The sequence below is a fragment of the Apus apus genome, chromosome Z, assembly GCF_020740795.1.
Source record: "Apus apus isolate bApuApu2 chromosome Z, bApuApu2.pri.cur, whole genome shotgun sequence".
NCBI classification, from domain to species: domain Eukaryota; kingdom Metazoa; phylum Chordata; class Aves; order Apodiformes; family Apodidae; genus Apus; species Apus apus.
In genome coordinates, this window is record NC_067312.1 from 67,553,614 (window position 1) to 67,567,826 (window position 14,213).

Sequence of the window (14,213 nt, forward strand, 5' to 3'; positions counted from 1 at the left end):
AATTAAAAAGCAAACAGACATGGGGGCATTACTGACCTCTGCAGAGGTGACCCAAATCTGTTAAAAATTATCTCAGCTGTAAGACCAAAAAGTCTGCGTTTCATGATTTTGGTGCTATACCCACAGTAAGCACTGTAAGCACAGTGTGTTTGGTTATTGCCACTGTGGCAAAGTATCACATTGGAAGCATGGGTCTTAAGGGTAGGCTGCAAGTGGAGACTAGCAGACCTAAGTTCTGTTTACAGCTCTGCTCTTTGTTGTAGGAAGAGTGCTGAAACATTTAGACAAGAGTCTAAATACTTTCCGTATACGATGTCGTTATTAAGGGTAGCCTTAAGAACACAAAGCCTTACAGTGTTAGAAAAGTGTTAGAAGTGTTAGGAAAAGTGCTGTAGATCTTAAAGGGTGTTATGTTGAAAAAAATACTGCATATAATATCATTACATAACATGTATCTAAAAGTAAGAGTGCTTAAGTGAATCCTATCTTTTGGTAAATTTAAGAGGTTGAATGAGATCAGGTATTTGCAAAAGGCATGTGAGAGGAAGGAGATCCCAGAGAGAGCAAGCCACATGGAAACTTGCTGAAACCCCATTCAGTGTGGAGCAGCCTTGGACTTCTGATAGCACAACAAAGACCTTCAGACAGTGACAGAGGGCATCTGCCCTGGCCCATCTTACCCGTCGGGTGAGACTCTTTCCAAAAAAGCAGTCACTTGCTCTTCTGGAGAGAGGCAGTTAGAGTGTCCCAATCTGCCCTCCAGAGAGAAGAAAGATTTATTCATGGGTTCGTTCACTGGGCAGCTGATAAGTTGGGTCAGATGAAGCACCCGTCACTTGCCCCAGCTCATGGTAGCCACTTTGCTCTAGCTTTCAACAGAAAGGCATTTCTACCTTTGTTTGCTCTCTCTAGAGTAGCACAGAAGATCAGTAAGGAAGGTCAAACAGACCATTGCTCCTTATTGGTGAAATGGATGAAAAGGAGTAATTTCAAGTAATATGGCATCTGACTTGTCCATCTTCATTGGTGACAATAGCAACATACTTTCATGTGCTCTTAGTAGAAAGCCTGTGTGATTCTGGAAAGAAGCAGTTAGTCAAGGGAGAAAGTGTGTGTAAGCTCAGAGTTGTTTTGCTGTGTCAGGACTGGTAGATGCTAAGACCTGTTTTTTTAGAGCCAAAAGAAGATCAGCTAGTAGGAAAAAAAAAACAGTGTAATAGCAGCTGTTGGCCAGCCCAGCATGGAGTTTTCACCATGTGTTGTGATCATGGATCCAAGTCTTTAGTCACCAGAACTCATTTTTCAGTACCCCCCTGCATTCAGCTATGGGCAAGAGGAGGGATGCACTTCCTACCAAGATCATGTGATTGCTCCATGTGGCTTCTCTAACCTCTCCCTTTCACCTGGGCTTCGCTTTCCCCTACTCATTTGCACTGTTTGCTGCCAGGTAGCTGCCCTCAGGTTTGCTATCTCTGGATCAAGCACTGTGCTAAGCTGCCTGCAGTGTCCTTTCTGCAGCTAGCAAGGTGACCTGGCAGATGCTGGCAATGTTGAGCTGTTAGACTGCTCTGGGTTTCAGGAAGAGCAAGCAGTTTTGTGAGCGAGTTTGGGTTTCATCCTTAATTTCCATGCAGATCAGAGGAGAGTGTCCATTCTGTTTTCACTCTTTGCGGAAGCTCCCTCACTGTGATGGTCGATCTCTCTTTAAGTGCTGCTCTGTTTTTCATTGTCCTCTCAGCTGGTTGCTCATCTGCTAGCAAAGTAAAGCAGCACGTGTACTACTGAATGTCAAATTTAGTCCTGTGCAGTTTCCAAACTCTTCATTGCTTATGTCTCTCATCCGTTAATGAGAGAGGTCACACTCACACGTTGAGATGACCACCTCATTGCCTTCTGAAAACAGTGAATGCTTTTAATTTTCTTACAAGCAAGCAACCCCATGCACAATTTGCAATACTGCTTTTTTATTTTTAATGAATGACTGAACCAAGGCCAATGTTCCTGTAGTTTTAACAGAGCAGCAGTAAAAGTTGTAACAGAGATGCTGCTGATGCCAGTTGGGCTGTAAGTTATAAGTCTGCTTACAAAGTTTGCCTGTTTTTTGGCACAGACTCTGACACATACACTCCAGTCAATCACAGTAAAGTGCCTAATAACAGATGTGGCAATTAAGCTGAATAATTCTGTCTCTCTCTTTTAATTTTTATTACAGTGAATAACAAAGTACCTCATTAAACCCACGTTCATAGAGATTTTTTTCAATTTGGCATACAAATGTCTGCAAAACTTAGGGTTCTAAATAGGGTGCCTTGTTACTAAAGGTGCTTTGTCAGAAAATGCTATGAATAGACCATTTTTGTGATGGCAGATATGTGTTTGTGCCACTGCTGTCCTTTTACAACCCATAATGCAAAGCACAAGTTTAAAGAAGGCAGCATGTGTCCTGAAGCATAACATTTTTGAGGATTTTAGGGCCTCATGCTCAAGTTAATAAAAATGTGGTCTCAGTTCTTCTGGGTTCAAATTACACCACTATCAGCTGAAATTAGAAGCATACTTTAGGAAGGTTTCAGACAACCTGCAACCAAAGTAAATTAGCATATTTTAATAAGAGAAATTACCTTGAAAAAGGATATTACTTGCAACCAAAAAAGTCTTCTTTTGATTTTTAGAGGTTCTGAGGCATTTGCCTTCATTAGTTTCTTTTTAATGATGTACTGGGCACTCTTTAAAAAAGAGTCTGATTCATCATTAAAATAAATTAATTTAAGAATTTAATGATTTGAGATGTCTTTAAAATTATGGTATGAGAAATCTGAAACTGATATAAATCAGAACTTGAAACTTTGATATGCAGTTACTCTTTTGTATCAAAGCCTTTTTATGCATAAAATGCAAAGTTGTTTACTCTGTCATTGTTGGAAAGAACATGATTTTTTTCCTGCCCATCACAAGTAGCAGTTTTATTTCTTACAGGTTGTATTTATTTGCTAAACGACAGTGACTTGTCTTTACAGCTTCAACAGTTTATCTAGGAGTATACTGAATGTATGTGTCTGTGTACGTTTACCTGCATATACATACATATACATACATATATATGTGCACCAGTGTGCAGGTGTGCATGCATACACACAAGCACAAACACATGAAGGAGAGAAAACCTGCAGATGCCACTGGCAGCTGACAAGCTGGATTTCCCCCTAGGAATATTTGGTCGCCCTCGGGGGAGACCAAATACTAAAATTAAACAACTGCCAACATGATTTTAAGTTTGTAATATTTTTTGAAAGGCTGCAGTGTTGAGATTAGGTGTCTCAAATGTTCAGCTACTCTTCAGCTTGTTTGTATTATGTCTATAGATATTACAGGCCACAGAGGGGAAAATGAGATCAAATTGTCACCCTGCAATGTCAAGGAGCAGTGCAAATCAAACAAGCTAGTAAGTAAAGGTCAGGGAGAAGTTACAGATAGAAGTGTTGTTTCCATCACTGCTTATGCTTACAAGTGTTATGAAAGGTGTACAGTTAGAATAAAACTTACGTCTTGCCCCAGCTCTCCTGGAGCAGTAGCAGTGCTATTCAGCTGCCACCAGTATAAATTTGATAAATTACGATCATTTGATGGCATCTCATTAGGGCCTTCAGTAGTAGTAAATAAACTGTGGTGGAGAGAGAGACAGGGAGATAGAGGGGTGTGAAATGAAATGGGTAGGTGGGAAAATAGGTCTGGTCTTGCAGATGCTGGTCTATAGAGCACTTTCCATTTGTTCCAGCTAGTAGCAACTGTGAAGGATTCACTGAAAGTATCTCCTGATGTTGTTGAGCCAGTTTACTGTGGAAACCACAGTCTTACGTGTCGCTAACTCTAGGGTGGCCTCATCCAGTCACATGTAGTTGTACTGCAAGCTTCTCAGGACAGAATTTCCTTTGACTTCAACAGGAACAGAATTTGTCCTGTAGATTGTGGTCTTGTTAAAAAAAAAAAAAAAAAAAAAAGAATTAACCGATCTCTTGATTTTGTGTTATGGTCTTCCATTTTCTCCTTTGAGGAAAGAATGCAGGAATACTACATCCATTCTAGCATTTGCAAATGCCAAAATAAAAGATGGAGGAACTAACTTAATGAATGAAGTGTCAAAGGAAAGACTTCTTGGTTCCCCATTCTTCTGTCAGAATATTTTGGATTTAATGGGGAGGCTTGTGCATGGAATCATGGGTTCTTTGAACTAGGTTACTAGAGGTGGAAAAGAGAAGCTGATAAGTAGTGCACTGAAATGCTCAGAAGCTGTTAAAATGAGATTACAGCAGAGTTAATGAACTTTGGTTGCTTTCATTTCTGGTGGGGTTTTTGTGTGTGTGTATTTTTATTTTTTTAAATAAAGCAACTAGTTTGAAAATTGAAGGGTGTAACAAAGTACTGTGACATGGATTTACAGGAGTGAAATGCTCAGTCTACATCATGAAGACAGGAGCTAACTGGAATGACAACTCGGTTTACTGTAGAGCGTTATATGCAAAGTGGCATTTCTTTGGATGATTTACATAGATAAATGTACTGAAGCAGTGTTACAAACAAATTTGTTTGCATATTCTAACAACTTTTTAGCACCTAGAAGATGTAAACATATGAGGGTGTTCGTATGTCTGAATTTTGCAATGAAAGGGTCCAGTGAAAAGCTGTGACAAGTGTGGGGAGCTGCAGACTGAAGAATTTTGCCGGTGCTAACAGAGGCTGTGTCTGGGAAAGGGAAGAATCTAATGTATGAGGGAAATGTATGTGGTAAAGGACAACACGCAAGTAAGGGGGAAAGGAAAGAAATAGAGGTGGCCTTTGAAGAGAAACAAGAGAGCCACAGACTTTTGAAGGAAGGTGAGCATATTTGAAGTGGATCCTAAATTGCATATGAAGCTAAAAGAATCGTCTGAGTCCTGTGATTGTACCCCTTTATGGGCTGGCGATAAACTGGAAGTGACACAGTGACTGAAAGGCTGGTACTTGAGATAATAGGAAAAGGGGGGGGTCACAAAAGCTACAGTGAAGAGAGAGTAAAACCATGAATGAGAATTTCCGCAGCAGTGAAACCAGGGCATTGGTGTGTTTAGGCAACCACAGGATTGTCCTAGGCAACCTGTCAGCCACCAGAAAGTTTTCACAGTATCATCCATTTATACAATATCCTTTCTTATGATTCCCTTTAGAAACAAAACAAAACAAATAAACCCTGAAGTATCAGATGTCAGGTGAGGATATCTGTTTAAAGGGACTATGCTAAAAATTTAATACAAATTTCTTATTATGTTATTCTGTAATAAACTGAGCTTTCATACATGGTGATAGCATCTAACTTGAGAAATAATCTCCCTTAAACATGCATCTGGCTGTTTTTACTTTTAACCTTCTAGCCTTCACCTGTGGTATTAAAGCAGCCCTGGGATTAATATACAGATTGATGGTCCAGTAACACATACATTATTTTATTAAAAAAATAAATAAGAGGAAGAGAAGGAAATGATTTTTGTATCAAGCCCTGTACTTTGTAGGCTCTGTGTTATTTGCTTTAATTACTGTTAACTGATTGTTAGCTTTATTTTTTGTATGAGTGCCTGCAGGTAAAGCAGTAGATTACTGTTCACTAATAGCCGGACCAGAAATAGATAATAAGTGTGCTTACCTGTAAAAAGTTTTATATGGTTCATGTAGGGTGTCTTGTGTAAAAAGTGCAGCAGAGTTTGTGTTCTAGTTGTTATTTCGTCTTCTGAAAGTGTGCTTTTCAGTTAATGGTTTTTCACATAAATGTGCTTTGGTTTCCATTCTAGGCAGCTTTAACTGTCTTTATTTGGTAACTCCATCTGGATGGAAAATAACCAGACAGCACATTTAGCCAAAAGATTTTTGTTAACAGTTTGTCCTGTCAACTTCCTCCATGTAAATAATCTTTACACATGGAGGAAGTACCATGTACTATAGGTAACCTTAACAATCACACATTTGCATGTTCAATACCTATATGTGTTATCTGCCTGAAAAAAAAAAAAAAAATCTTTTAATGTGAACTGTGCTCTGATTTAGTGGACAATGACAGGTACAGTGAAGTGACCCCATGCTTGTGATGTTTGGCAGCAGGTCGCGGCGGAATAATAATGAGTCCCTCTGCAAAGGATCTGGCATGCTGGCGTTTGTCTTCACCATGCCTATTTGCCTTGTGCAAACTTGACTTCCACTGAACTTTCTTTCCCTTTTAATACTGAATTGAGAGAGAAGAGGACTGATAAATGGATAGATCGTTCCTGCCAGCTGATCAGCTGCAGAAACTCTCACTGTATGCTGAGAGTGTTGCATGGCAGCAGGCGAAGTTGGTGGGTCAGAAAGAGTCTCACTTTTCAAGAGAACAAAAGAGAAACTGTCATCTGATCTTTTACAGTAAGAACAAATCTTTTAAACAATACTTCTGAGTCACTTGCAGGGAGCTCCTGAGGATGCAGTTTATGCTGATGGTGGAGTAGCCTGGGTCTGTACTGCAGCGTGTTGCTGGGGCGTTCAGGGCCAGCATCCAGGACTGAGCTGTGGCACTGGTAGGCATTGCTGGTGTAGGGCTATGTGTTTCTGAGAGTTAAAGGTTGATGTTCCTCCCGTGTTTGTAATTAGGTTATTCCTGTCCAGAAGTTGAACTGTTCTTATAATTGCAGTCCAAGAGATTGTTTGACACTTAGATAACTGTGTGCAATGTGGCAACTCCCAGCCTCTCCAGGCTTCCACCTGAAAGTTTTCATGTTTAAGTAGAAGATGCTTCCTCCAATATGCAATTTAACACTGTGCTCTCTGTTATTTAAGATCAGATCATGTATTATTGCATTTATATTTAGAAGGAATTATACAGGTAGGCAGTCTGTGAAATGATAATATTACTTGATGGATGCCATAGCTTTCAAAACAGGTATTTATTTCCAAGATTTTGGGCAAATAAAGCCTCATCTCCTCCAGACTTGCATGTTATCATTGGATTCTCTGGAAACTGATAAGTCAAGACTTTGTCACTTCGGTTAAGTCTGGTTTAAATGACCAATGTATTTGGAAGTTATTGGGCACAAGGACAGAATATGCAAACAAACATTTTGATTACATAAACTTCCTTTCCTGGAAACTTCTGATGATTAAAAAGAGAGGAAAAATAACAGTTATCTAATCTATTAACCAAGGAAAAATGGCAATTCATTAATTATGAGTTTTTTATTGTTTCTTTTTTGTGTGCTAGGTTATGAAATAAGGAAATGATACAGTGTTTTGAGGGAGGGCTCAGTGATTGGGATAGTAAGGTTTATGGCTAGTAATATATTTAGCAAATTCATCCAGCAGGGTCAGGCTGTCAGTGAGTGCCTGGATAAGGAAATACTGTCAGTTAGCATGTGTTCAGATGAGCAGCGAGGTTTGAGAGTAAAGAAGCATGAGCTGAGAGAGTCAGATTTGATTATGTTGCATCAAGAGGGCCCTTGTAATCTCTGATCAGGGGTGTGTGAAAGGGTCATTCAATTCTGGGCACTATTAGGGTTATCATTTAATGGTATGGTGGACACACCAAAAGGAAAAGCTGCCATCCAGAGGGACTGTGGCAGTCTTGAGAGGTGAGTCAATTCCAACCTCCTGAAGTTCAGCAAGGCCAAGTGTAAGGTCCTGCACTGGGTCGAGGCAATCCCAAGCACAACTACAGGCTGAGCAGTGAATTGATTGAGAACAGCCCTGGGGAGAAGGACATTGAGGCACTGGTTGATGAGAAGCTCAACATGAGCTGGCATTGTGCACTGGCAGCCCAGAAAGCCAACCATGTCAAAAAAAAAAAAAAAAGCATGGCCAGCAGGTTGAGGGAGTTGATCCTCCCTTTCTACACTGCTCTTGTGCAACTCCACCTGGAGTACTGTGTCCAGTTCTGGAGCCTTCAACACAACAAGGACATGGAGCTGTTGGAGAAAGTTCAGAAGAGGACCACAAAGATGATCAGGGGGCTGAAGCACCTCGGCTACGAAGAGAGGCTGAGAGAGTTAGGCTTGCTAATCCTGGAGAGTTGAAGGCTCTGGGGAGACCTCATAGAAGTCTTCCAGTACCTGAAGGGGCTCCAAGAAACTTAGGGAGGGACCTTTTACAAGGGCATGTGGTGATAGGACACGGGGTAGTCATTTTAAGTTGGAAGAGGGTAGATTTAGATTAGATTTTAGGAAGAAATGCTTCGCTGTGAGCATGGTGAGACACTGGAACAGGTTGCCCAGGGAAGCTGTGGCTTCCCCATCCCTGGAAGTGTTCAAGGCCAGGTTGGACAGGTCTTTGAGCAACCTGATATAGTGGGAGGTGTCCCTGCCCATGCATCCCCTAGATGATCCAACCCAAACCATTCTGTGATTCTGTAATTCTGTGAAACCATCATCGCTGCTGTCCAGATCCCACACATTTTCTGTGGAGTCTCATCCTTTCCAGATGGGTTGCATGTCAGTCTCTTCTGAACTCCCCTAACTGGCAGTGATCCTTTGGAGTGACATATTTTCAGGATTTGAGAAAAGACTGGTCAGTTTACATTTGCTGTGATTGTGATTCTCAGCCAATCAGTGTTATAATGCTATTATTTAGGTTAATTCACATTTGGCTTATGAGTGAGGTTTCATGTGACAGAGCATCAAACTGATTTACTGATTTCCAAAGGAAAAACGCCTTCTGCTCTTCACCCATTAATTCTCTAAGTAATCAATAAAAGCAATCAGGGTTTTTTTCATAGACAATAACACAGGACTAATCATCATTGACAAGATTAGGTCAGGTTCAAATTTTGCTTTGCCTGACATTGGTAGTGTACGAGATGGTTTTATAAACAAATTGTGCCACAAATTGTGTTCAGAGGAGCTGAACCTTGTGACTGAGAACAGTATAATGTTATGAAAAAAACCACTTAAGAAGGGAAAAACCAAGCAATTCTTCCCCAGAAAATCTTTAGAAAAGGTCTTTATCTTGTCTGGAGCTGTGATTTCCAGTTGCAGGTAGCAGAGACTAAGTCTGCTATGGGGTGCTGGCTTTGTCATGCCCTGAAGAGAGTAAGGGCAGAGGCAGCAAGGGAGGTACTCTGCAGTAATGACTGCATGGTTTACAGTTCAGTCTGAAACTTTGACTATGACGGACAGAATGAAGATTTTTTGAAATAGCACTTGTTGTACCTACAGGTTAATGCGATGTAAGTGTAATTAAGAACAGCACATTAGAGCCCAGAGAACAGTACGACGTACCTGGGCCTTATCACTGCAGAAAGGCAGAAGCTAATATTGTTAGAGATACCATGACAGAGCACAAAATCTTACTATTTTGAAGTTTGTTATCTTAACTAAATGACATGTACTTGCTCTGTTTTTTATGTTGCTGTGGTAAAAATGCTTTTGCTACAGTAATGAGTAAGCTACATCAGCACTTCCCTTGGTCTTGGGTCCATTATGTCATGTTAGCAATTGTGTCGTGCTATTCTCTGTTGCCCATGCAGTTCTAATCCTGCTTAATTCACCAGCAGTGCTTGATTTTGCTGACCAAAAAATACTTGCTTGCAGCCTTGAGCAACCTTCATTTCTTTGATGTTCTGCATTGTTTTACCTTCCCCTACTCCCCTAGTCCCATGCATTTTTATGTGCCTTTTGTTATGACAAATCTGAAGGAGAGCTGTGTGCCCTGAGTTTTGCTTGTGGTTCTGGTCTGGGTGGGTGGAGAGATTAATTTGTAATCGTGTCTCAGTTTTCACTACATAGAGAAGTGTTTGTTGGCCTTTTTTAGTTACCCGTTCTTTTTCTGGTTTTGACCCTGAACTCTACAGGAAAAATATAAACCAAAGCAAAAGGTGTGCAAAACTATCAACACAGTTGGTAGTGGCAGAGGAAATGCCTACAAATCTCAGATGATGGGTAGTAATGGTTAGCTGTCTGTATTTATATAGTGCACATACAGGCAGATGTAGTTGCTCACATTAAGACATATTTTAGGGGAGCTCCTGTAATTTATGGGCATATTTTTCTGGGAAACCTGTACATGTGTTGTGCCATTTTGAAATGAGCTTGTAAGCAGTATAATATATCTTGGGATGATCAGGTTAATTCTTTAATATAACTGTATTGATTACTATTAGTATCTTCCTTTGATACAATAAATGCATAATGAGCCAACTTTCCTTAATTACAAATGTAGGGGAGTGGTCTGTGGTTGCTTTATGCAGCTGCGTTGCTTTTCTGCTAATATTTTAAAACCGTGGGCCTGTATTAAATTCCAGGGAAACAAGGAAGTCTCTGAGCTAAACTGACCTCATATTGCACAGGACCTGCCTTAAACATCCTGCCCAAGTGAGGGTAAAGATGTAGCTTTACCAACTGAAGTTTTTGCCTCAAATGGTATAAAAAATGCTAAGGGGTAATAAGGTTTTAGTAGTTTATTGAGACATACGTGTTCTGTCATGTACTCCAGTAGAAGAAAGACTTGGCAGTAAAATGCCAGAAGGTAGGTTAACTTTGCTGTGTGTTCAGCTGGGTTGTGAAGTCAGAGACTTCACCTTCGCTGAGAGAGTCATACATGCTGGTTACCAGCCAAAAGTAGTGGAAAATATATCTGTCTTGCTTGAATGTAACTTCCCACAGAAGTTTGAAAAATGTCTTTTTTTTTTTTCAACCTCCTATATATATACAAATGTGTCACTAGATATTGGAGAGCATTTTGGGAACAACCATTTGCCTTTTAGAAGTTCTGTTTCTTGGGGTCAGTGGTGCTACTTACAGTACAAAGCTCCAGGTCTGGTAGCAACATTCCCATTTACAACTTAGGAACATAAAAAAATACATTATGCTGTAGGATGTCAGAGGAACTTTCTGTTTTATTACTCTCTTGAATATCTACTCGTCAGTGATTTGCATAGAGAAGGAGTTCTCCAATAAGAGCATTTTCTGTACTTAAACCATAGGTACTGTGTATATGTAGATAGTGAAGATACTGATGTATGTATATGGGTGACATAATTTAAGCAACATGTAATAAGAAGAGTGAATCTCTGAACAGCGTATCTCAGTGCAAACTGAAGACAGCAAGAGTTAAATGAGTAATCTACATTTTTTATTGCTAATATAAACACTTTAGCAATGCTAATCAGTTGTACTGATTTTCTGTTTTGATTTTCCTTAATAATTAAGCAAAAGATCTGGAATGCAATCAAGTTTTACAGTAGGGGGCTTATGCAAATTATTTTTTTTAATTTTAAATTTTGTTAAATGGATCCAAAAGGAAAGTAATTGAAGTTGAGAATAAAAGAGAAAATAGAAAATACAGTTTACAGTCTGCATCATCAAAGTTACTATTTTCAATGACAGAAGTAATCACTTTGTTGAAAGTATTAGCTGAAAATACATCTGCATTTACTGCTTTATTTAACTGCACTTTGACAACTCTGCTATGCAGTGTACATGCAGAGAAACAGTTATGGACCATGAAATGTCTTTCAGGAGCCCTGATTTTTCAAGAATTTTGCAAAATGGGATCATCTTTGTATCCTCTGGTATCTTAAATAGAATAGTTTCTGTTTCCTAGCTTTTTAATGCTGACTTCTGAAGAAGGTGTGGTAAAGTAAGACTACCTCTATTTTTTTTTCATTGATCAGTGGCTTTTTATTTATTATTTTTTTTTAAGTTACTGCTGTGGTTTGCTTTATTCTGTTGCATAATATTTAAAGTAAGAAATTTCTATTTCTCATTAATTTACTTTGATAAATATGTGTATTATTTCAAAACAAATAAATTTAGTAGAAATTATTTTCACTTTATATTACAGATTATACTAAACAATCTCATATTTTGGAGTGGTCTCTATAGACAGTGTTAAAATTTTTGTGAAAATTAGGATATAAGGTCAAATGTTCACTGAAAGGGAAATACAGTAGTTTAAGTCGTTACAAGTTACCCATTACCAGCATTCACTCTGGTGTTTGTGGATTAATGGCAGGTTGGATTAAAGTGTTTCAGTATGCAAATTAAAATATTTTCTTGCAGAGATAGACCTAGTCAAAGTCTTAGTATAATTTTTTAGATGTTTATGTTATTATGGTAACTTTTTAATGAAAATAATGTTTTTTCTATTTGGGAATTGTATGACTGGCAGAGAAGGGGGTAGGTTTGCAAACTGTTTTGGTAATTCAACTTTAAAGTGCAGTAACAATGCAAGATAACACATGAAGCTGTCTGCTAACAATGTAAAGCAAAGTCATTTAAACCCCCTGATTAATTAATTTGTTTGCTTAGTTAGTGAAAGCACTGTGCCATTTTTTGCAAGTACTCTGGTCACACTGCACCTTCTAATAGTGTTGTTTCGCATCTTGAAGAACTGATAAAGGGGTATTCATGCATATATGTAATCTAATGTATATATTTGCATTAAAAAATAAACACTGCCCCCTGACCCCTGCAGAAATTCACTGTGTTGCTTTTTGTTCCTCTGACCTGCGTCTGACCCTGTGATGCTGTTACCGGTGCTTGTGGTAAGGCAGCTCGGGGTGTGCCCAGGTATTAGGGTGCAGCATTTCCCAGCCATACCCTGGGCATCCACCCCTTCCTGGCCCAGACCCTGGGTGCTCAGGCATCCTCAAGGAGGACCCAGTAGTGAAGTCGCTGTGTAATTTTGGGGAAGAGCTTTTCACAAAAGATGGTCTTTGAGATGGGGTGGCGCCTGGAGTTTTTAAACAGGTCAATGTAGGCTGCAGGAATTGGAGGTGCTGCTGGCAATGAATGGAGTGGCACAAACCCACCTGTGAGTAAATGTGCAGAACTTATGACTTGTGTATCATCTGCTGAACCTTTCTACTATTGCAGTCTTGAGCAAATGCCAGCCTTTATTTTAAATTGCAACTCTGTCATTTGGTGCGGACCAAACCGTCACTGAACAGACCGAGCCTAGCCACCTGCAGTTTGATAGGACAGTGGGACCTCTAAAATGTGGTTTGTTCACCTTTCCACTTGTGTGAAGCTACTCCATTTGGGTTCCTCCAAAATGGGCATGATATTGCTCCTCCTAGGCAAGAAGTGTGTGTTTCTTGAAGTACCTGTTGCTTTATATCATATATGTTGATTATATATAGGTTAATAGTTTTCTCTCCTTTTTCATTTGGCTACTACTGGTAACTTACTGTAATTTTTTTATTGTTTTTATAGCCACCTTTTTGGAAATATGGTTCTTCATTTGAACTCCTGTTTTGGCTTCCCTGTCATACTCCTGTACCATTGGATGGGGACAACTTTATCTTTGAATCTGGAAGATCCCAATGTTTGTAGCCACTGGGAAAGGTAATATCTTCTTCTGGAAAATGCATTACACAAGTTCTGATTGTAATAATTTTGTTTTGTTTTACTTTGCACATTTTAAAGTATTTAAAGCTTTTAGTTGAGTAATGAGCTAGGGAAAGAAAAGTATTTTTGCATGGGTGAGGTAAGTTCATGGATAAGCAAAAGACTTCCACACTGTTTTGCACTGTGTGACTGTGAAATGCAGTCATTTTTGCAGTAAAGATTAGGATGCAAAAAACATGACAGCGGCATGAACCACTGTTACACAACCATCTGGGTATAAGAAATGAATAAAACCAGCTTTTTTTTCAATTTAAGTGAAAATAAGCTTTTACATATGCAAAATATAATTAACCATATTGGCGTCTGGCCAAATTTGATTATGCTGATTCTTTCCTATTCTGCATTCCCAGATTCTGAATTAAGATTTGTTGCTTAATTTTTTGTAATATTTCCTTTTTTAAGAGATGCAGAAATGTATAACATACTGGAAGAAATTAATTGCTTTAGTTGGTCCATTCATTCACCCGGTTTCAGGTTACTTCCAAGAACAACACAGTGGGAGGAGAGGCTGAGCCACAAGCAGTTGCTGTACTTGTTCTCTTGTGTAAAGACTATCTTAGTGAAACCGAGCCTTGTGGTGTCATTATGATTATAATGACCATGATTGATCAGCTAGTCCCTGAGCCTGTCTTAACTGTTCACTTGATTAACTTCAGTATTTCTTGAATTTAAGGTAAACTTTGTTTTATGCTCAAGCACTAGGAGGGCTACTAAGCTGCTGTACTTCTATTTGTGATTGTGATAGCTGAGTCTTTACAAAGAAAATCGAAACTTTTATTTACTTTTAAAATAAAATCTCTATATATATTTTAAAAAAAT

General features: G+C 39.1%; 1 protein-coding gene across 1 annotated transcript in view; it reads left to right on the top strand.

The window, feature by feature from the left end:
- MEGF10 (multiple EGF like domains 10) overlaps positions 1-14,213 on the top strand; it is a 93,597-nt gene that overhangs the window by 703 nt on the left and 78,681 nt on the right. Inside the window, exon 2 of the mRNA XM_051643206.1 lies at positions 13,200-13,331. Coding sequence (XP_051499166.1) covers positions 13,216-13,331 — 116 coding nt within the window. The 5' untranslated portion in view covers positions 13,200-13,215. The remainder of the gene's footprint in view (positions 1-13,199; positions 13,332-14,213) is intronic.